Source organism: Pantherophis guttatus, chromosome 8, assembly GCF_059756535.1.
Source record: "Pantherophis guttatus breed Tessera chromosome 8, ASM5975653v1, whole genome shotgun sequence".
NCBI lineage: Eukaryota > Metazoa > Chordata > Lepidosauria > Squamata > Colubridae > Pantherophis > Pantherophis guttatus.
Genome location: NC_142070.1, coordinates 24,044,582 through 24,066,446, shown reverse-complemented (window position 1 = coordinate 24,066,446; position 21,865 = coordinate 24,044,582). Strand labels below are relative to the sequence as shown.

Below are 21,865 nucleotides of genomic sequence, written 5' to 3'. Positions count from 1 at the left end.
TGTGTTTGTGTGAGATTGCTCTTCACCTCTTCCCCTCCGACCCTTCTTCTCTCCCATTGGCATCCTTGCCTCCCCGGGACCCTCCAACTTTAGCGAGGTGTGTGTGCGCGCACAGGCAGGGAGACCTCCCCCCCCCAGTCCTTCCTGGGGTCGCTTCCCAACGGGGGCCGCTTCTGGATCTCAGAACGCTTCCATTTAAAGGGGTCGTTGGCTTTTCCTCTCGAAGACCAGCGTTTGTGCTTCACACACACACCGAGAGAGAGAGAGACACACACACACACACACACACAGAGAGAGAAAGAGAGAGAGAGAGACAGACAGACAGACACACACACACACACACACAAAGAGAGAGAGAGACAGACAGACACAGAGAGACACACACAGACACACACACACACACACACACACACCGAGAGAGAGAGAGGGAGGGAGAGAGAGAGAGACAGACAGACAGACACACACAGAGAGAGAGAGACAGACAGACAGACAGACAGACACAGAGAGGGAGACACACACAGAGAAAGAGAGAGAGAGACACACACACACATAGAGAGAGAGAGAGACAGACAGACACACACAAACACACACACACACACACACATACATACACACACAGAGAGAAAGACACAAAAATCGGGCAGTTGTGCCTTCTTTCAAAAAAAAAAAAAAAAGAAGGGGAAAGGAGGACCCGAGGGATCCCCAAGGGCTCCGCGTTAGAAAATCGGACTTAAAAGTGTCCCTCAGGCAAGCCCAACTTGCCCCGACTTTCTTGTCGTCTTAACTGCAGACACAACAGAAACCGGCAGGGGAGGGGAGAGGGAGGAGAGGGGGGGGAGCGCGAGTCTGCCTGGCTCTTTGGCTTCCTTTCCCCTCCCCTTCTTTTAAAGCAGACAAAGTAGACAGGGCCGGCCGCACTCCCAATCTTGCTCGCTCTCCCCTCCCCCAGGTGTTTGGATATGGATGGGGTGGGAAAGGGAGGAGAGCGCAGCGCTTAAGCTGAGAGAGAGAGGGAGAGAGAGAGAGAGAGAGGCGGAGGGGGGGGCGCTATAGGAGTGCAGCGCAAAGCGAGCTCGCCGTCCAAAGCCTTTTAACTTCCCTCGCTCTCCTCCTTCCTCCCTGTTCTTCCTCTCTCTTTCTCTCTCTCTTTCGTTCTCTCTTCCTGCCTTCCCTTTTATTCTCCGGGGGTGGAAAAGCCACCATGCCTCAGCTCTCGGGAGGCGGCGGCGGCGGCGATCCGGAGCTTTGCGCCACCGACGAGATGATCCCCTTCAAAGACGAAGGTGACCCCCAGAAGGAAACGATCTTCGCCGAGATCAGCCACCCGGAGGAAGAAGGCGACTTGGCCGACATCAAGTCTTCGCTGGTCAACGAGTCGGAAACCATCCCCAGCAGCAACGGGCATGAGGTAGGCGGCAGCAGAAGAAGAAGAAGGGGGCTTCTTCTTCGTCTGAACTTGGAAGGGTGTCTTGGGGTGTGAAGGACGAGCCGGGGCTGCTCCTTGACTGATGGAGCTGCAGAAAAGTTTCTGGAAGGAGCGGTGGTCGTGGGGTGGGAGGGTAGGACGGGAGCAAGCGGGAGTCCCCGAGCAGCAGAGTCCTGCCCGGAGGAGACAGTCCGCTTGCGCTCTCTGGGTGGGCTTCCCTTTGGGTGGGAGCGCCTTTCTTTCATCTCTTGGCCTCGGGTCTCTTCTGGGATTCGTGTAGGGAATGGGGAAAAGTTATTTTTATTTTTTTTTATTTTCATTTCATTTCATTTTAAAGGGCTTTCCTTGAAAGTTCCAGTCCCCTCGTTTCTCTCTCTCTCTCTCTCTCTCTCTCTCTCTCTCTCTCTCTCTCTCTCTCTCTCTCTCTCTCTCTCTCTCTCTCTCTCTTTTCACGGCCAGCTAAGGAAAGGGGGTGTGTGAGCCCAGAATGGAAAACGGGAAGCTGCAGAGCCGCCAAGTGGGTTACAGTTTTTGACCACGGCGCTTTGAAAACCGATCTGCCTCTGTTCCCCATGAATGAATTAGCAGCGCCTGGCGTAGTGGTGGGAGGAGAGAGCGGAGTTTGAAAGCTGTTTGCACTCCCCCCCCCTCCACTCCACTCCCCAACCCCTTTGGAAGGAGAGCCCGGGCTCGCTCAGAAGCTGAAATAGAAGGGTTCATTTGTTTACCCAGAGTTTAATCTTATTGCTACTTTATCCCCAAACTTAGAAAGGGGGGGGAGGAGAGACAAGGACACGACTGCTAGAATGCCACTATAGTAGCCCCCCCCCTCCCTTCGGCTCATTGGCTTTCTTTTTCTTTTTGCCAAATTGGTTCCTTTTGCTTAGTTCCTTGCCTGCAGACAGCTGTTAAGGATGACTTGTAAATCCCCTTCTGTTTTGAGATTAAAACTTTTGAGTTTGATGCTGAGTGTTCTCGATCAAGATTATATTTGGGGCCTGGCCTTATCCCTGATGTAAAGTAGTCTTGGGACTGAGAACATAGAGGCAATTATATGTGGCTAAGTATTAACTATTTAACTCTAGATGGAGAAACTGAACATGATTAGGACAGTAATACGGATTCTGCCCTCCCCCCACCCATCACATCCTAAGCACTTTTCACAAATAGATCTTGTCAGGCAAAAGGTCACAGAATTCTCCTCCCAAAAACCACCGTTAGGGGTTTCCATTTGGATTTAAGAGTTGATTATAAATTGAGATTGCAATTGTAGGAAAACAGAGGCTCTGCATATTTGCATATAGGAAGTATCCACTGCTTGCATTGATTCATGCATTAATAAAAACCCCCAAGGTCCATCTGAATTTGTTTACATGGAAAAAAAAGACGCCTGAAAGGTTTGGAGAAATGTTATTCCTGTAGCCTCAGTAGCTCAGAGATAGTAATAGCTGCTCGTAAGTCAGAAGAGCCTCTTTCTTCCTGTTGCTTCTGGCAGGAGTTGATGTAGAAATATTTTAGGAATGTAGCAATGGGCCCTGCCCTACCAATAATTAGGAAAAGGGTCTCAAACACAGTCGTTCCAAGTAAATTCCACCCACAATGTTATTTATGGGTAGGTAATACTGTATGTATGTATATATGTATGTATGTGTGTGTGTCACACTGAAGTGGGACTGGCCCTACCATCCTGCAGAATGAAACAGATGCTTTTGGCAGCTAACTTTGAGTTTTATCAAACAGCAGCACTAAATTGCTGGTTATTTGTTTACAAATGTTGGCTTATTCTAGGAAAAGACACTTGTACTTCTCCAATACCAGAATAACCTTATGGGGTTTTTGTTGTTGTTGTTGTGCATAACAGTTACCTGTTTCTCGTGCAACAAAATACCAAGGCTTTTACAATGAAAATGCCCTTTTCCCATAAGATTCCAATTTTTTATGTTTACATGGCCAGCATCATTCAACATAGTGATACTTCGGGTTAGATGTGTATTGGTTTGTTTTGTAAATTAGTTTCCATGACATACTGAAGGCATGTTCATATGACTCATAGGATCATACAATAGCATTAATCTAGAGCAGCCATGAATATTTTTGGATTGAAATCAGCAAGGTTACTGAATTAATCATAAACTCTTTAAAGGATTTACATAAAGTATTGGGTAACTAACATCGTAAAACAAACTAGAGAGAGGTGGGTTGTTGTTTTTTTGTAAACCCATCCCCCAGTTTTTAATTATGCAATTTTCAATAAAACAAGCATCTAATGCAAAATAAGGACTATGGAAGCCATTCTGATATAGCTGAAAAGAGAATATTGGGACATCCTTCGCTTTCGCTTATTTGTCCTGGAAAATGTTTAAGAAACACTTTTACTGAACTTGGACACTGACAGTTTCCTACTATGTACCACAAAATATGGTAGCCGTCATATATGATTATTATTATTATTTTTGGTTAGGTGTCTAGGCAAGGCCAGTCTCAGGAAGTTTATGAAAAAGGCAGAGAACATCCTGAAGAAGGTAAGAGATGTTGTGTTTATAGCAGCTTTATCCAACCTGGCAGTCTCCCATTATATTGGAAATATACTTCTTGTTCCCAGTCAGTATATATTATGGCTAGATATATACGATATGGTTTCTGGATTTCACTGTTGAGATAGTGGATTTGTTATGCTTCTGAGTGAAACTGAATAGGTGGGCCACCTAACCAAACCCATTCTTTTTGAATGTGGTTTGTTGGTCATGAATGTGATTTTGGTATCTAGCATTGTGTTTCTATGCCATTGAAATGTTTCCTCAATCAAGCCAGTGTCCTTTAAAAAAAAAAAAAAGTTTTTAAAAGATAAATTGCTTATCTGCCAGGAAAGCATATGTGTGCTTTTTTTACAAGACAAGACAGCACTATTTATTTATGTACTCAGATGTTTGCTTATTTATTTACTTAAGTACAGAAGTGGTTAACAAACCTATTTTAAAATTATTTTTCAAAACCGTGATTAAGGAATCAGTTTAATTCACAGAATGCACTAGAGATCTACCCTGCTGTTAATTAAAGACAATTGTAGGAAGGTCTGCTGGATATTTGGTTAAATAAAGTCTTTCATTGAGTCCAGTTAGGTGAATTTTTTTTAACCACAAAATATTTCAGCTTCTTGTCAAATCCTGAACACAGACAAGCCTTCTGTTATCCAGGAACGGTGATGAAGCACTTGTCAATAAATATGGACAACATAAATCCAGCTTGCACTGCTTGCAAACTAGCCATCTAATTATTTAAATTAGATATTAAGCAGATTAAAAATGGAGACTCCTCTGATGAACAGGCTCACTACTATCAGCAGGATATTGTTGTATGCCAGCCTGAACTCTTTTTCTCCTTAATTGCTTCTAATTGGCCCAATCATGCTGCATGTATAAAGACTACTAAAGTTTTAAAATGACACATTAAAAAAAAAATAGTGCATATTAATCATTAGAGAAAGCACACGTAAGTCACATATATAAGCATTTTCTTTTCTCTGTACGTTGTAGGGGTAAACAGATTTATTTGACGTTTTAATATCATAGAGATCTGGCAGGCTGCAATTTTGAAGGTTGGAAATATTTGCTAGAAGTCAAACTGTACAGCCTATCCCACAGCATGTGTATGTATGGAAAGCTAAACTCTTACATACATATATTCTTTCAAGAGGTTTTAAAACTTAACTGAGAAAAGACTGAATGAGCAAAGATGAATCTTCAAAAAAAAAAAAGGGCAAAAGCTGCTTGATGAAGATCACGTTATATAAAAGTTTCTTTTGTATTAGAAATGTAAAGAACAGACTAAAATAACCCTTGCTTTTTACAGGCAAACACACAGATGGTGTTCTATACAGTAAAGGACCTTCTTATTCTGGTTATTCTGGGTATATCATGATGCCAAATATGAATAATGATCCATATATGTCTAATGGATCTCTTTCTCCACCAATCCCTAGAACAGTAAGTGTTCTTTATATATATGTGTGTGACTGTGTGTTTCTCTCTCTGTGTATCTGTGTCTCTGTGTTTTTATGCAATGAATGAAGAAAAGCTATCTTTGGAAAGACAAGCTTTGTTTATCGAGGAGCAAACATGTAGTTTTGATAACGTTTCAGAAGACTCCTTCCTGCTATGTGGCAATTCTTCCCTCAGAATCATTTCTAATTGCATTCAGACATTTTAATAATATTCAGAAACCTGTAATAGAGCATAAGGGGTAAATTCTACAGAATGTCTGGGTGGTATAACTTCAATAGCAGATGTAACCATTGACATATGCTTGTGATGTTCATTATAAAGTACATCTTTGTAGATGCTGGCAGTTGCCAAAGCAATTGTTAAGTTTCTTTTAAGTTTTTTTAGGATTAAGCTCCATTGGTTCAATTAAACCGATTACTTTTGAGAAACATGTGTAGGGCTGCTCCATTAGTGGCTACCCAAGTCTAAAGAGACTGAAGTCCCCAGCATATCTTACTAGATAAAGCCAATAAATCTGAGGTTTGAGTTGGTAAGACAACCTTATCTATTTTTGCTGGGCAAAATTTTTCCCTTTATATTAATTTTAAAATGAGAACAAGTATCCAGTATTGACAATACTTTAAACAAAAAGCTAGGGTTGCTGTCAATACATTTGATATCCACAATAACATATTTTAAAACCGAAAGTTACTTCAAGAGCTAATTTTTCAGGGTCCCAAAGTAATTTTTTTCTCTTGTTGTGCATTTTTAATTCATGTAAGTGTAATAGTTTGGGGCTTGCTTAAATAATTTATTTAATTCATGGTGGAAAATCCACAGGAGGTTATGGATTTCTGAGTTTTTTGTATTCTCTAAGATTATTATAAAGATTATTATAACCGGAATGTTATAAAGGCAGAAGGTGAAGTGAATTGTAATGTATTAAAGCTTATGTTAAAATGTGTTTGATTTAGATGGCACACAATTCTTTTGTGATTTCAACTGTATTTGAGCCCTGATTGGATGAGACATAGAATTTAACACACATCTATAAAATGCACATATCATCCTAAGATATTATGCAGGCATATAAAAAAAGGTCCTCAGGATATATATCATATAATCAGAGTTTCAAAATTACTTGTACATCTGGAACAATGTGCATTTAATGGCAAACTTGATTTAGCACTGTGCGATGTTTGAAAAAGTGACCTCATCTATTTCAGTAGGAATCTTGTTTTAAGTTGGTGAGATTTACTGCTGAGTAAACATGAATATATTGCATTGTGTATCTAGAGATGGTGGATGCAATGTTATCTGCAGAACTTTTGAGAAGAAAAGAGAAATCAGTGACACAATGATGTGCATACTTCCAAATATGCAGTTTATTGTTATATATTAACATGCTATGATTTGTCTGGAAACAAGTCAAATGCCACAAAATTCAATCAGCTAAAATTTTATAGTTAAATGTTACCTTCTATAATGTTTGCATTGGCTTTCTTGAGAGACTACTAATTAGTTTGGCTTGATGAATAGGTTAGATCTGTATTGGAGAGTGCCAGTAACTTATAACGATTTTGTATTTCTGCCTAAACTGAAAATGTGATGGTTGAAGAGAAAAGAATTATTTTTCATGCTAAATATCATATCGGTATTGGACATATCAGTATTCATGACTTTTTTATGCACTTAGTGATTTGCCTGATAATTAAGAAAATAGAAAGTATGGTACAATAGACTCCTAGAACTTATATTAAACATATTTGTAGTAAAGGAACTTTAGTAAGGAGGTAATAATATTGTTCATTTTCTAAACAATATTCATATCTTCTCCTATATCACTGTAATTACCTTGATCAGCTACTTGTTGTGCCTCTTTGAACAAAAAGACATGCTCTTAACGCAATATATATTCAAATATTTGGAGACTTTGCGACTAGAGATAGTTGAAAACTAGTCATTATTTTGTATTTTCCTGTTTGTTTTATTGTAGGTTGTGTTATTCAGTGATAGGATGAACAATTCTTTCTGGTTTCATTCAACTTGTGTGTTTGGAAAAAAAAACCTATAGAGTTACACAGAATCCCATAATATTGGAAGTGGTTTGAATTGAGGGTTAGGTTTAGAGTCAGAAGTAATTAGAATTGGGGAGAGAATTGAGAGGGAAACAATTGAGGACATTTGCGGTAGTCTTTAGAAGCATTCTCCCCTAAACTCCCTTAGACTTCTCAAGATTTGTACTTTCTTGTCGTATATACAAATGTGGGGAACCCACACTTTTCTGCCACAGCTTTTTCATCTTCCCAAAAACGATCACCGACTGTCTTTGAACTCTGTCTCTTTTTAGACAGATTCAAACCTGAAGTTACTGTGTGTGGGTTGGGTGGCTATATAAATCCATTTAATAAATAAATAAAGACTGGTCTGATAGGTTACGTGGAAATGGTCTTTGGTTGAATTGAAATAGCCTTATGTGTGGGTTTGTCTTATGTTACACATGTGGAATTCCTCATTAGCATAACAAAAGATCCACATATTGACTATATATGTTGCCCAAGGTGTCAGTTCAAATAGTGATGATTCAAATTCTGAACCATCAAGGGCAGTGGCTTTTTTCCACAGCTTACACTCAGTAGACTGATTTATTCATGTTCAAGGAATGTAATAAATTCCATTACAAGCTTCATATACTTTCCCCATATCTTATAAAAGTTCTGTTACCATTTTTTCTAACATGTTTATTATGAAATCCTTGGTGATTATTTCTCTTCTTGGAATGCTAATCTAATTTTACAACCCTGAATATTTTGAGTATATCGTCTGAAAATACTGTTGAACAGAAATGTACCTACAAAAATTCTCTAAAATATGTTTTAATGTAGCTTATATAAACACTTGAATGCATATTGCATAACTTGCCCAGCCGAAGGATATTGCTAATAGGGCGTTTATATTTGGATATGGTATAGCAGTATGGTAGCAGAGTAATATGTATGTCTGTTGGTACAGTTTTCAGAGTATATGCTGATACTATGATGATTTCAAAATTGCACTTTGTGTTAGATAAATTGTATATAGTATCTGTATGTATGGTACACTACATTATTTTGAGAAAAGTTGTAGATTTATGTAGGGATGAGTAAGGCTGTTCATCTATTAGGAGTTTTCTTTCTACATCTTGATTCCTCTGATTTTACTCATATTGTTAGGCTACACAGCATAGCTCCTTGCATGAACAAAATATATTATATGATAACTGCTCTTCATATCGTGTTTACAAAATCTCTTCTTGGCACTATACAACAACTAGGCATGTAGAAATTTGAGCAGGTTGAATTATGTAGCATATTTAAAATTCTGTGATTTTCTATACAACACTTACTCTGTAATATAGTGAATTTCCTAAAATAATAACATAAATTGTACTATGAACAATGAAAACGCTTTCTATTTTGGATGGCAAAACCTTACTTATTTTCTTTTAAAAGCTCTCCTGTTATATTTTGCATAGCTTGCTTGCTTTCTGAAATTCATCACATTATCATGGAATGTCTGAAGTTACAGTCTTCAGATTGACTAAGAAGCTGCTATAAACTATGGAAGGAAGCAGCAGAAGCAGGTGGAGCCCCCAAAGGCAGAAGCTTCCCCTTCTCAAAGCAAGCCATCGTGTAGCACAAATGTTAAGAGTGAGATGTTTAATTCTTATGAATATAGCTTTGGTGCCCTTTTGGCAGTTCCTGACATAGCAGAGTGGGAACTAATGGAAAGGGAGAGAAGGAAGCGAGCTATGTATATGTGCATTATTCACCAATCTGTATACATCTCTTTCCCAAGCAATTAAGATTAGAGGTTGAGTTAAATTTTTGAGTGGCAACATTAAGTAATTCTGTGCTATGTAGTCTTGGATTCTCAGTAAGATGTTTTCAGTTGTAATTATTAGATCGCTACTTTAAAAAATATTTTGCTCAACGGAAGAGTCATATGCTTTCTAGAATAGTAAATGAACAAAGCACCAAGTTTTTAAAACTGCTATAAATCTAATTTGCAGCATCGAAGGTGAATGTTACCTTCATTTTAAGAAGTATCCCAATCTTAGTGATATCCAAAATGTATGTGAATAGAAACTACCCAAATGTATAACATAAATGTTACCAAAAGCCTGATTATATGGTGAAAGGAATTTAATTTTAATTTCAAACCACAATGCTTTTATTTTATTTTGAAAGTCTTTTATATAATTCTTAAAAGAGTTGCAAGGAAGGAAGGCATATTGTGGCAAATAGTGAACCACAAGCAATAATTTAAACCAGACTATGCACAGATAATTAAGACTGTAATCTTGTGTACTATTTATTACAGTGTCTATACTGTTGCAGTCTTAAAAAAACAAACTGCTCTTGGAGAAAAAAAAAATCTTATATGTAAATTGGCAGAGTACATTTATTACATATTCCTAATTCTGTAGCATCTTCCTCTTGATAATTTTCAAAGGTTTGCAATAGTAAAAGTTGGAAATTTGCAGAACCATAGAAAATGCATTTCTTAAAGGCCAAACTCTTTCAATTTGATTATGTGGAAATGAAAGACTTTGCATTTTCTCCTTGCAATCTTCCTAATGTTTATATTTCATGGAAAGATTCATTGAAAGGATACGTTCCTTTTGACCTCTTGCCAACTGAGATTGCCCTTTACTAAAATTTGGAGCACAGGTAGATTTTTAAAATATGCTTGTAGGCACATCGACACTGTCAACCCTGACATACACCTTAAAAGGATTAAGACATGACAAAATTGCAATGTTAGTGATTCATTCAAATGACGTTGAATGCATACTTGTGTTTCTCTGCATAATAATGGTTTTAAACAAAGCGTTGACTATATAAACATTTTAAATAAATAAAATTTTAAAAATAAATATCTTAATATCCTTTCTTCTCCATCTTACATAGCTAATGATGGTGGCATTGTTGTCAAAGTCTGAATGCAATTATTTAATGGGGGAGAACATACAGTACATACAATAATGTTATATTAATATTTTAAAGGATATGATTGTTTATTGAGAGTAAGACCATCATTTATCCAGTGCGTACATAAATACCCAGCATTTTATTTCTTTTTTAGTATTGTGTATAGTATTTAGTATTTTAGTACAGTATTGTGCCAAGTAAGGAATGTTAAGTAAAGATTAAAGTTTAAGAAAAGGAAGCAATAAATCTATTTTATACCAATATAATTCACCATATAGTACTTGCTCTGTTTTTGCAAACCCTTCTTCTCATCTTAGCCATTCATCACTTCATATGCTATCTTCTCACTTCTCTCTTTTTAAAGGTCTCATCCATCCATTATTTTCCTGGTCTTTCCATTTTTGTTGATTCAATAACTATTCTTTGATGTTTTACTGTTCTGTTTTCATAAATTCTCCGTGTATAACCAAATCTCTTCAAGGTACTTCTTTAACACTGACCATTCAGTTTTCTGTTCATTCACTTGTTTTTCATTGCACATTTCTTAAATAATCTGTTTCACTGCATGCTGTTTCTCCTGACATACCCAAATCTCTTTTCCATATTAGAAAGTATCCATAAATACATTTTTATACGCTACTATTTTCACTTTCTATATGCACTCATTTATCATAATAGACCATATATTACATGTGATCTCACTGCTAAAATTTTAATATTAAGATTTCTCCATCCATTTCCTTATCTGAAATGTGTTTTCTATCAAAGTAACATATTTATTTAGTTACTCTACCTCTTCTCACTCCCTATATAACTTGCAAATGTTCATTTTTTTTCTGTTGCCTATCTTTGTCTTCAGTAGATTGTCAGATCCTCATTCTTTGTTGTCTAATATCTGACAACTGTTCCAGTCTTCAGCCAGCTAGAGAACATTGCCTTCCCAAAAAAGTAGATTAACATTCATGTCCATTGACCATCTCTAATGTCATCACAAGCATTCCTTATACATTTATCCAAACATTCATTAAATGTCTTTGTTGAAGTAAGTGGACATTGCATATTTTTTGTTGTTCCTTATTCTATGCATGCGCTTGCTTGGATAACATTTCGCAACCAATCTTCACCTCCACATAGATGTAAAACATTCCAAGATTTAAGTCGATTCATTTATTTTTACAATTCCTCAATGAACCTGCTCACATTCTGACAAAAAACTCCATAGGCCAACTTATTCCCCTTTCATTTTTTTCATTCACTCATAGCAAACATTTTCATTGTTAAAATAAATTTAATTTATGACCACAATTGACCCCAACATTTCTGTTGCTAAGTGAGACATTTGTTAAGTGAATTTTGTCCCATTTTATTACCTTTCTTGCCAGATTTACCATATTTTTCGGACTATAAGACACACCAGAGTATACATTTTTGTGGAGGAAAATAAGAAAGAAGCTGATTGGGGGTGGATTGGCCTCCCGGACTACCCCCAATCAGCTGTTCCCAGAGGTGAACTTTAGGAACAGGTTCGTTGGTTGTGAGCTCTGCACCTTGCTTTTTTTTTCAGCCTCTCAAACAGAGGTTTCAGAGGTTTTTTTCAACCTCTGAAACAAAGGGCGGGGCTACATTTGATGTATAAGACACACCCAAATTTTCACCCTCTTTTAGGGGGGAAAAAGGTGTGTCTTATACTCCCAAAAATACGGTAACTGAATCACTGTAGTTGTTAAGTTGGTAACACGGTTGTTAAGTAAATCTGGTTCCCCCATTGACTTTGCTTGTCAGAAGGTCACAAAATGTTGTCATATGATCCCGGGACGCTGTAAGTGTCATAAAAATGATCCTGTTGCCAAGCATCTGAATTTTGCTCTTGTGAACACTGGGATGCCACAACATTTATGAAAAACTTTCATAAGTCACTTTGTTCAGTGCCATTGTAACTTTGAACAGTCACTAAACAAACTGTTGTAAGTCAAGGACTACTGTACAGGTGAAATGAATTGCTAGTTGCTGACCCCATTGCACAGCAAACGTAAGAGGTATTGATGGTGGTGCTGAATTTTTACTGCCTCTTTCTCTTTGAAAAGGAGATGTTATGGCAATTGTTATTCTAAAATAGTGTACTAAAAGTTTATATATAGTGTTTATATCTTTTTCCTTTTATTATTGTGGGAGACCAATCAGTTAGACAAATGTAAAAATAGAAAGTTATAGAAACTGCTCTGCAAAAAGATGTATGTATATATTTATGATAGCGACCCAGCCTCTAATAACAGTTGCATTTGTTCCTATCTTCAATGATTGGATAAGTTTGACGAACTGGGGAGAAAGAGGGAAGGAAGGAGGCCAGGAAGAAGAAGTGGATGGGAAGAATGATGAGAAAATGGAAGATTAAACACCAGGTTGTTTCCATTGGAAATCCTGGCCTAAATCCTACTTTACAAAACAGTAGTGTCAGAGGGCCTTGAAGAAGCAAAATAAAAGGAGAATTTATGTTAACCTTAAAAACAACAATTGAAACAACAGCTACAGTAATATGTTGTATCGGTGTCAGATGCAAACAACCAGGTCCCTACCTGTAGAATTAAAGCTAACTACTTTATTGTATTCTGCCTATAGTACAGGAATCTCCCTGGACTGCTTGCCTTCTCTTGGAAATAGATAGATAAGGTTCCAAGCAGCTTGAGGGGCGGGGGTCAGTTCTGGATCTTTGCAGCTGTACAACAATTCAAGCTAACTCCCTGCTTGGTCCCTCCTTTCTGTCTGGCTAGGTGTTTCCCGACATCTGGCAAACAGGCATTGTGTTGATCTGTAGCTGTTTAAAAAATACTGGTCTATTTGGATCTACATGTAGTTAGCAATAAAAAATTAATTTCTACTACATGCAGTTGGTTATATATTATTCAAGTTAATAAATTTCCTCTTCAAATAATTTGTGGGCTATGACAAGATCTGTGGTCTGAATTGAATTATAGTTTATTTTATTTATAAACCATGTTGGCTGGATTCCCACATGTTCAGACATAAACTATGGTTGGCACAATACACCCTGGTGTTAACACCACCCGCTAATGAAAATCAGATAGTACCTTAGCATGGGATTAAAAACCCATGATGCAAATAAATTTTCATAATCTATTCTGTGGAGTAAAAATTAGAAATTTACCTTCTTGAGAAACATTGAGAAATTTACCTTCTTGAGAAACAACCTTGCAAGTGTTAAGGTTGTAATCTGGCACCTTCAGAAAGCTGTATAAGGTCTTTTATTTTATTACAAGTCACCTTAAAATACACCTTTGTTTTAAACGATAAGACTACTAGCTCAAAATACAAGCCCAGAAACTATTCTCGTACAACTGCTAGTATCAGTTTTAAAACATTTCCTGAAGGCAAACCTGCATAACTTTGCTAGGAAATGCAAATGCAGGAATGCAAGAGGTGGCTGCATTTACACTGAACCTCCCTTTCTTATGCTTCATCACCCAAAATGCCAGTTTCAGCTTTGTCAACAGATCTTGACAACAGTAGAAGCTTCTTTGTATAAATAGGTAGAGATCTTTCCATCCCACTTTAAACTTTTAATATCAGGGAGAGACATAATAAACTTTTTCTAACCTAAATAAAATAAATGGCATATCTATTTTAGTTGAAATAGTTTTAGTACTGAAGATTTGATTTCATGAAATTTCTCTAGCAAAGGTGGTGTCAATAATGATGATTCTAATTACCACAATTAATATTCCCAGTCTTTCAGAATCTTGAAATTTTGGGTTTGCTTTGGTAGTTTGTTGGGAGGTCTGTTTAGATTACTGGAGATGACCAGTGGAGCTTATGCTGAGAGCAAATGACAACAATTCACTTTCTTTATGAAAGGACCTCTGTTTCAAAACATACCGTGGCTGTATGGCAACATTCCCTCTCCACAGCCATTGCATATTTCATGCACTCTTATTCCAAGTTCTAACTTTTAAACTTCCAAAAATGTGCTGTTATACATTGGCTGGGTTCACAGATTGTACAACAACATGATAGGTTTTGTTTGGTCTTGGCCAAATGTATTTATTTGTATCCCAACTCAAGGTGGTGAACATATCCAACACACCTTCCTCCTCCTATTTTCACCACCATAACAACAACTCTGTGGGGTGAGTTGGGCTGAGAGAAAGTGACTGGCCAAAAGTCACCCAACTGGCTTTTTGGGGCTTAAACTCACAGTCACCCACTTTTTAGTGGGTGACTTCACCACTAGACCAGGAGTGTCAAACTCAAGGCTCACGGGCCAGATCCGGCCCACAGGGTGCTTAGAACTGACACTGGAAACAGCGAAGAACTGGCCCGTGGTATCTCTGCCAGCAAAAATGGACCTGGGGAGGGCCACATGCGCCCCCCCACCCCCCTGAGCTCTGTTCTTGCTGGGAGAGGGCTGCAGGAGGCTGTCGTGGCCAAAAACGGATGTCGAGCTGGCCACGCCCATCCTGGCCATGTCCCCCCAGCCCTCCAAGGTCAAACTCAAGCCTGATGCAGCCCTCAGGGAAATCGAGCTTGACACCTCTGCACTAGACCAAACTGGCTCTCTACTTGCTACATTGTCCATTTTTAATTTATTGATTGATTGATCACATTTATAGTCAATCATATCACCAAAGATTAGTCTGGGCAAAACACAACCATGTGTAGTTTCTAAACCAAAGTTTACAATTATAACATAGTATTATGCAATCAACTAACTACTATATATTAGGAGATTAGAAAAACTATTTTTTGCCTATCTTGATGTAGATCTTCAGGCATAATATTTTAGAGATTGCCAGATGGTTTCACCCATTCTTTCTCTTACCTTGCATCATATTAATATCTTTAATACACGTGTACACATTAATATGCCTTAATATTCAGAATGTCTAAGCCTAGTCAGGAAAATATACTACTTTACTAACACATTAGATAGATTCAAGTAGGCTAGTTTACTGAATGCAAAAGTTAATTTAGAAGCAAGATAATTCATATATACACCTGTTTGGACTACTGTATTTAAAAGTAGTCAATGTTTGGGTTACTTAGGTTACTCTGAGGAAGGTAAAGATTTATCAATGAAAAAATAATTAGATGATCTTTGTTCTCATAACTACCGAAAGTACAAAGCAAGCCAATTTTTATTAGCTAGCTGAAATCAATTGAATCTCTGCATCAATTTTTTTTACAATTTATTTTTGGAACACACTGTTACTGAATGAGCCTAATGAAATTTGTGTAACAAATAATCAGTACATATTCTAAAAAAATATTAACCCAAGCTTATTTCAGTGAAAGAATGTCATCTTTTAAAGGCCATTTCATATTATTTTGAGGTATTTGGAAATATGCCTGTATAAGCAACTGCGGACAGTGGAATAATTCTGTAGCAGCTTTTCAGTCTGCTTAGGAGATATTTGAGTCTTGTTCCGGCACTAAGTGATGAAAAAATATTATGCTATCATAGGTGCACATTTTAATAATGATATCTTAACAAATAATGCAAATAGGAAAGATTTAAGATGTATCAAATAAAAATTAAACATATATTTGGATGTACAGTACAGCAAGTACTGTACAAAAATGTTTTCGGAAAAGTACTTCATGAAGTTATTTCCACTATTTTGCTAAACATTTCAATATTACTTTCCACTGTAATAGATAAGTCTGCCAATTTTATTTCTACCCAAAGCATTCAAAGCCTACATTAGTTTAGACCAGTGATTCCCAACCATGTTGTGGCCATGCCACACATAAGCATCTCTAAAATCCTGATGCCCACCCCCCTGTGACATATAATTCTTACTATTCAAAAAGTGAACTCCTACTCATGCAGAGGAACCCTAAAAGGCCATTAACTTGGTTTAAACAAGGTTCCAAATTGCCCCCATTAAAAATCAAATTGCCCTCTGTGGGTGTAGGCCCCACATTGGGAACCACTGATTTAGACCATGAGTGTCAAACTCCTGATGTCACATTGCTGTCATGTGACGTATCACAATGTTTTTCCCTTTGCAGAGCTGGGGGTGGGCGTGGCCTGTGTGTGACGCATCCGGCCCACGGGCCACCAGTTTGACACCCCTGGTTTAGATAGAGAAGATACACCTTGGGAGAGCTTGTGTCAACCCCATTGCCACATCAACAAATGTGGCAATATAATGAACTTTCCAGATGTGTAGGGCAATGTTTTATTCTTTTCAGTTTGCACTATATTGAGCACATTTTCCAGAGTTTCCAAATGCCAGAGCAGTTTTTGTTTATAGTTTTGCCTTCCCAGTCTTAAATTGTAATTCTCTGAGGATAATATGAAGACTTTGATAGATATATCGCCTATACTAAAGTACTACACAGTATAGAGAAAATGAACACATCCAGAATGACAGAGTTCGTAGAGTGAGATATTCACAATGTAGAACAATACTCATATCAAGCTTTCTGGTAAAATAGCATAGGCAACAGAATGCTGAACTACATTGCTCAACCCCTTGCCATTGGCCATACTTTGTCAGCAATACCTGGAGTACGATAGGTTGCTAATCTATATGGCTGCTGCAAACATTAGGCAATGGACTTAACTAGCTTTCAGGTTGAGCTCCTTCGAAATGTACTCTAAATGTCTATTCTAATCAAAGTCCAGAAATTATTCTCTGTCTCTTAAAACTTAGAAGTTTGTCAAGCTCATTGTTATTTCTTTACCACGTACAAATTTTTTAAAAGGAAGAACCACTAACTTTATTCCAGGGTATAAAAGCAAAGAAACTGATTCTTACTAGCCAGAGGCTATCCAGATTTCTGTAGACTTGATACATGAATTCCAAGAGAAATTAGATATCTGCTCTTAACCTCTGCACAACTCTGCATAGAATATAAGTCTGTGCGGTGTAATACTATTGAATTCCAAAATGTAGTTTTACTAAAAAGAATTATCTTTAAAAATTGTGTGACATGCATTCTTACAATTTTTTTGCTGTTAAGTTAAAACAGACATTGCCGAAAGTTTTGGCAAGAATTGGCAATAACCAAAATGAAACTGGTTTTTTTTCCTCCTGTTGTTTGCTGGAGCATACTAATCATCACTTTGTACTTTGTTTTTGAGTTTTCAGAGTCTTGAGTTTTGTTTTGAAAAAAAAATAGGGAGATGAGTTTTTACTATCCTATCTGTAGATGCCCTTAATTTGGAGGTTACACGGGATATTCTTGTATCCCAGAAGTCTCTTCTTTCTATTATATCCTTCATTCAAGTTATATTATTTATTTATTTATTTCTGAGATGAATAACATTTCTTGAGGTTGTTCTGCACAGAAACTTATGGGAACTGCTGAACTTTGATGAAATTCTTATTTATGAAATGTTTGTTGCCTTTACTGACTGTCGTCTTTATTGACTATGGACACATAGTTAATCCAGCCCCCAGCCACCCAAGACTCTTTATTTTTTGAGAGTTATCCAGAAATCATTCTGTGTTATAGAATGGTTTTTAATTTTTAATGTCCTGTTTGACTTTTTGAAAGTTTATGATGTGACCTTTATAATGATTTTATATCGTGCAAATCTCTCACTGTATTGTTCTAGTAAAGGTGGGATATTCTTTATTGAATAAACATTTTTGTAGAATTTTTTTTTTTTAAAAAAAGATGTCATGTTATACCATACAACAGGTTGTCAAATTGGTGGCCCATGGGCCGGATGCATCACATGCAGACCATGCCCACCCTAGCTCCACAAAGGGAAAATGTCATGTGACAGCAATGTGACGCCACGAGTTTGACACCCGCGCCATACATTATATATTCTCCCCATCTGAAAGTTGCAGCTGTAGATCAGTGGTGGGATTCAAAAATGTTTTCTACTGCTTCTGTGGGCATGGCATGGCTTGGTGGGCGTGGCTTGGGCGTGGCAGGGGAAGGATACTGTAAAATATCCATTCCCACCCCACTCCAGGGGAAGGATACTGCAAAATCCCCATTCCCTCCCAATCAGCTGGGACTCAGGAGGCCGAGAATAGATGGTGTTGGGGCCAGTCAGAGGTGGCATTTACTGGTTCTCCGAACTACTCAAAATTTCCGCTACCGGTTCTCCAGAACTGGCCAGAACCTGCTGCATACCACTTCTGCTGTAGATCAGATAAAGCAATGCTTAGGACATTAGTATTGCTTTTCATAAAATAAAAATGATATTAAAATACAAGAGAAGCAGCTACTTCATTTGTAAATAAAACAAAAAAAGCAATAGATTTCAAATTCCAGAGAATTACGGGTGGGAATCAAAATAAGAGAAATATTAGCAATAAAGGTAGTTGGTGAACTATGCCATTTCTTTCTTTGAAATCATTTTAAGAAGTGAAAAAGGAAAGTAAAGCAATTCAAGTGCTAATACAATATTATTGTTATAAAGCAATCAGATGGAATAACTACAAAAGTATTGCTCTGGTCTTATACATCTATTAATTTTACTAAGAATATAACTTCAGTTGTGAATTTCCTAATTTCCCTGTTACTATATGCTTGCTATCCCAACACATTGGAGAATAGCAAATTAGGAAAGCTAATTTAGAGTTGGTTTGTTAGCTGTGTTGTAATCTCTCTCTCTCTCCCCCTCCTTCCCCCCTCTCCCTCTCTCCTCTCCCCCTCCCTCTCTCTCCCTGCTCAATATTGTTTTTCAGCTAGAAAAAGCAAACAACATTCTGTTTCATATTTTAACTAGCTAACAGTGGGAAGTTTTAAAAACTTTTCTGGTTGAAGCAACAGAAAGGAGTAAATGAGGAGGAGTAAGAGTGATGGGGTTGATGTGCTTGCCAGGAATGTTCACGATGCAAAGATTTGCTGTACTGTTGAAGATAATAGCTTTTTAAACATCTTAAATCTGTTTCCTCCACCCTTACAATCTTGTGTAGAATGGAAGTGAATGGAAATGATAGAATTCTGTATCTCTTCCAGAAATATGATAAAGGTTTTGAGTGTTCAGTGAATGTATCTTATTGTAAATATAGGACTAGAAAATGTTGATATAGGCTATCTCTCATGTTACTTGATATTTGTAGGCTAGCCATAACTAAATGTTCCCTGTACAAAACAAAACAAAATAGAATCACATTATTTACCTGATTGGAACCAAATGAATTCCATTACTGATTTTTTTTAAAAAAACAACAACCGATTTTATGAAATTTATGGACTAAAAACTATACTACAGACACCAAGAACATGTGAAAACTGTATATGATCAAAGGAAAAAATAAAGAAGTGTTCAATGTTGTATTGATATGTACAAAATAGAATTTCATTTTCGCAGATGCTGTCCATTTTGTTGAATCCTAATAAAGACAGTATTGTGAGTCAGGTGCAGATGACACAATCTAAACAAAGCATTTACTGATTTGTTCATATGAGTTATGTTTATCTGACATTTCAAACACTTTTAATGTGCCTATCTTGATACATATATATTGAGATGTTTCCTTAAATTACAGGAATGCAAAATGATTTTATACTTATATGGTGATACAGGAATGTATTTTTTTGTACATAGTTTAATTTAAAGATGTGGAAATTATTGTTAGCTTTTTCTATCTGGAATAAGACAATCATATTCTTTTGTACTGAGATTTAAAATTAAATTAGATAATTTCAAATCAGTGAAGGTCAATGATTTATGATAGCTTTATTCACCTATGTATTAGAATGAATATTATTTTTGTTTCTGAGCAAATGTATTGGTATTACAAGAATATTAAAATTAGTTTGTTACTAGTCATATGTAATATGGAAGGTATCTAGGTTAGCTAGGGTACTTGACGTATAGTTGGAATTCATGAATTGCTTGAAGCATTAATTTTCAAGGCTACAGTTTTGTATTTAGTCTTTATTTCATTAAGCATCCACATTCATGTCCCTAATAATCAGTTCATTTTGTGTGGTCCAAAGATACAAAAAATCCCCTTCTGCTCCTTTGGTAGGAAAAAACATGTTTTCCATTTTCAGAGATTTTATATAATTTCATGTGTGCTCACACACTTTTCTTCTATATTAGTTTAGATTAAAAACAAATGCTTCTCCCCCACCCAAACTTTGCATGTAGCAATTGCAGAGTTGTGAAAAATAAGTCCTATTTCAGCTTTTTGTTTCTTTAAAACAGCTATCAGTGATGTCAGAGTCAATACTAAAAGCATTAAGAATGCTGGCAAAATGTAATGCAGCTGCAATCCAACATGATGCTGGAAATGGGGTTGAGAACATAAAGGCTTTCCATATTCCCAGGGCGCACAACTGCTTGCGGCCTTGGCTTTGATCTCTTCAAAGGCTGCTCCCTCCTCCTCGGTGGAGAGACTTGGCTGCCACTCGCTTGCATTGAAAAAAGGCAGAGGTCTCTATTCAGGCAGAAATCAATCACTGTGCAGGAACAATTATGTGTAATTCAACCATCATGAAAACAGGATGAGATTATGGGTTTGTTACCTGAGTGACTGTGTAGAGATGGGGAACTCTGAACACAGGAGTCCTGCTGACATGCCACATCTTGATGACAATTATAGACATATGAATGATGTAGCGGGCGGGGGAGGTGTGATGACAAATGCTGGTCACGCTGTCCAGCAGAGCAGAAAATGAGGTTACAATTGGGAGATAATGTTTGCATATGTAACCATATTTCATCAAGCTGGGAAACTTCAGGGAAGAGGAACGCTGGGCTACAGTTTAAAAAAAAAGAAAGTATGTCTGTAACGTTGTGTACTTGATATAATTCATTTTCCCGTTTGTTTAGAAACTCTTGTCAAGGGATTATATTGACAAATATCCCAGCAATGTTTGTAGATATGAAGATGGGACGGCGGGAGGGGGCAGGAGGAGAGAATGGCAACAGGAATCATGGGTAATTCCAAAGATATCTAAAATAGGCTGCTTTAGAGCATGCCTAGCTTTGTGCTTGCTAGTGATGGTTGATGAATTGCTGGGCTTTTGAATTACAAGTATAAATGCCTCCCACTGGTTTTCCATCCAAGTTGGGCTTCATGGTAGCATTTGTGTAGCATTGAACTTTTTTTTAATGTGTAGAAATTGTAAAGCTCCTTTCAAAATATTTCAGCCACAAGCTTTCTATTTCATCTGCAAACAATCTTTTTTAAAAGGAGAGTGAGGAAAGATTGCTACATTAGGAGCTGATAGAATAGAATAGAATAGAATAGAATAGAATAGAATAGAATAGAATTCTTTGGCCAATTCTTTGACACACAAGGAATTTGTTTTTGGTGCATATGCTGTCAGTGTACATAAAAAGACACGATATATTCATCAAGAATCATAAGGTACAACACTTAATGATAGTCATAGGGTACAAACAAGCAATCAAATCATACTAGGAAACAATCAATATGATGTAGCAACATACTTATTTTTTTAAAAGTACCTTTATTGACAACAAAAGTAGTTTAAAACATCCAGTTTATTCTAGTGGTTCAGATGTTGGATTAGGAGCAGGG

General features: G+C 37.2%; 1 protein-coding gene across 15 annotated transcripts in view; it reads left to right on the top strand.

Annotated features, from left to right (window-relative positions):
* The window catches only part of LEF1 (lymphoid enhancer binding factor 1), a 115,234-nt gene that overhangs the window by 6,986 nt on the left and 86,383 nt on the right, over nt 1–21,865 (top strand). For 9 of the 15 annotated variants that reach the window (XM_087875557.1, XM_087875561.1, XM_034442247.3 and 6 more), the window contains exons 3-5: nt 1,197–1,408; nt 3,888–3,948; nt 5,276–5,409. In XM_087875557.1, the coding sequence (XP_087731683.1) occupies nt 1,202–1,408; nt 3,888–3,948; nt 5,276–5,409 (402 nt within the window). In that variant the 5' untranslated portion in view covers nt 1,197–1,201. Of the gene's footprint in view, nt 1–223; nt 1,409–3,887; nt 3,949–5,275; nt 5,410–21,865 lie in introns of those variants that run through there. The other 6 variants (XM_034442250.2, XM_034442251.2, XM_087875558.1 and 3 more) reach the window with 3 other exon arrangements.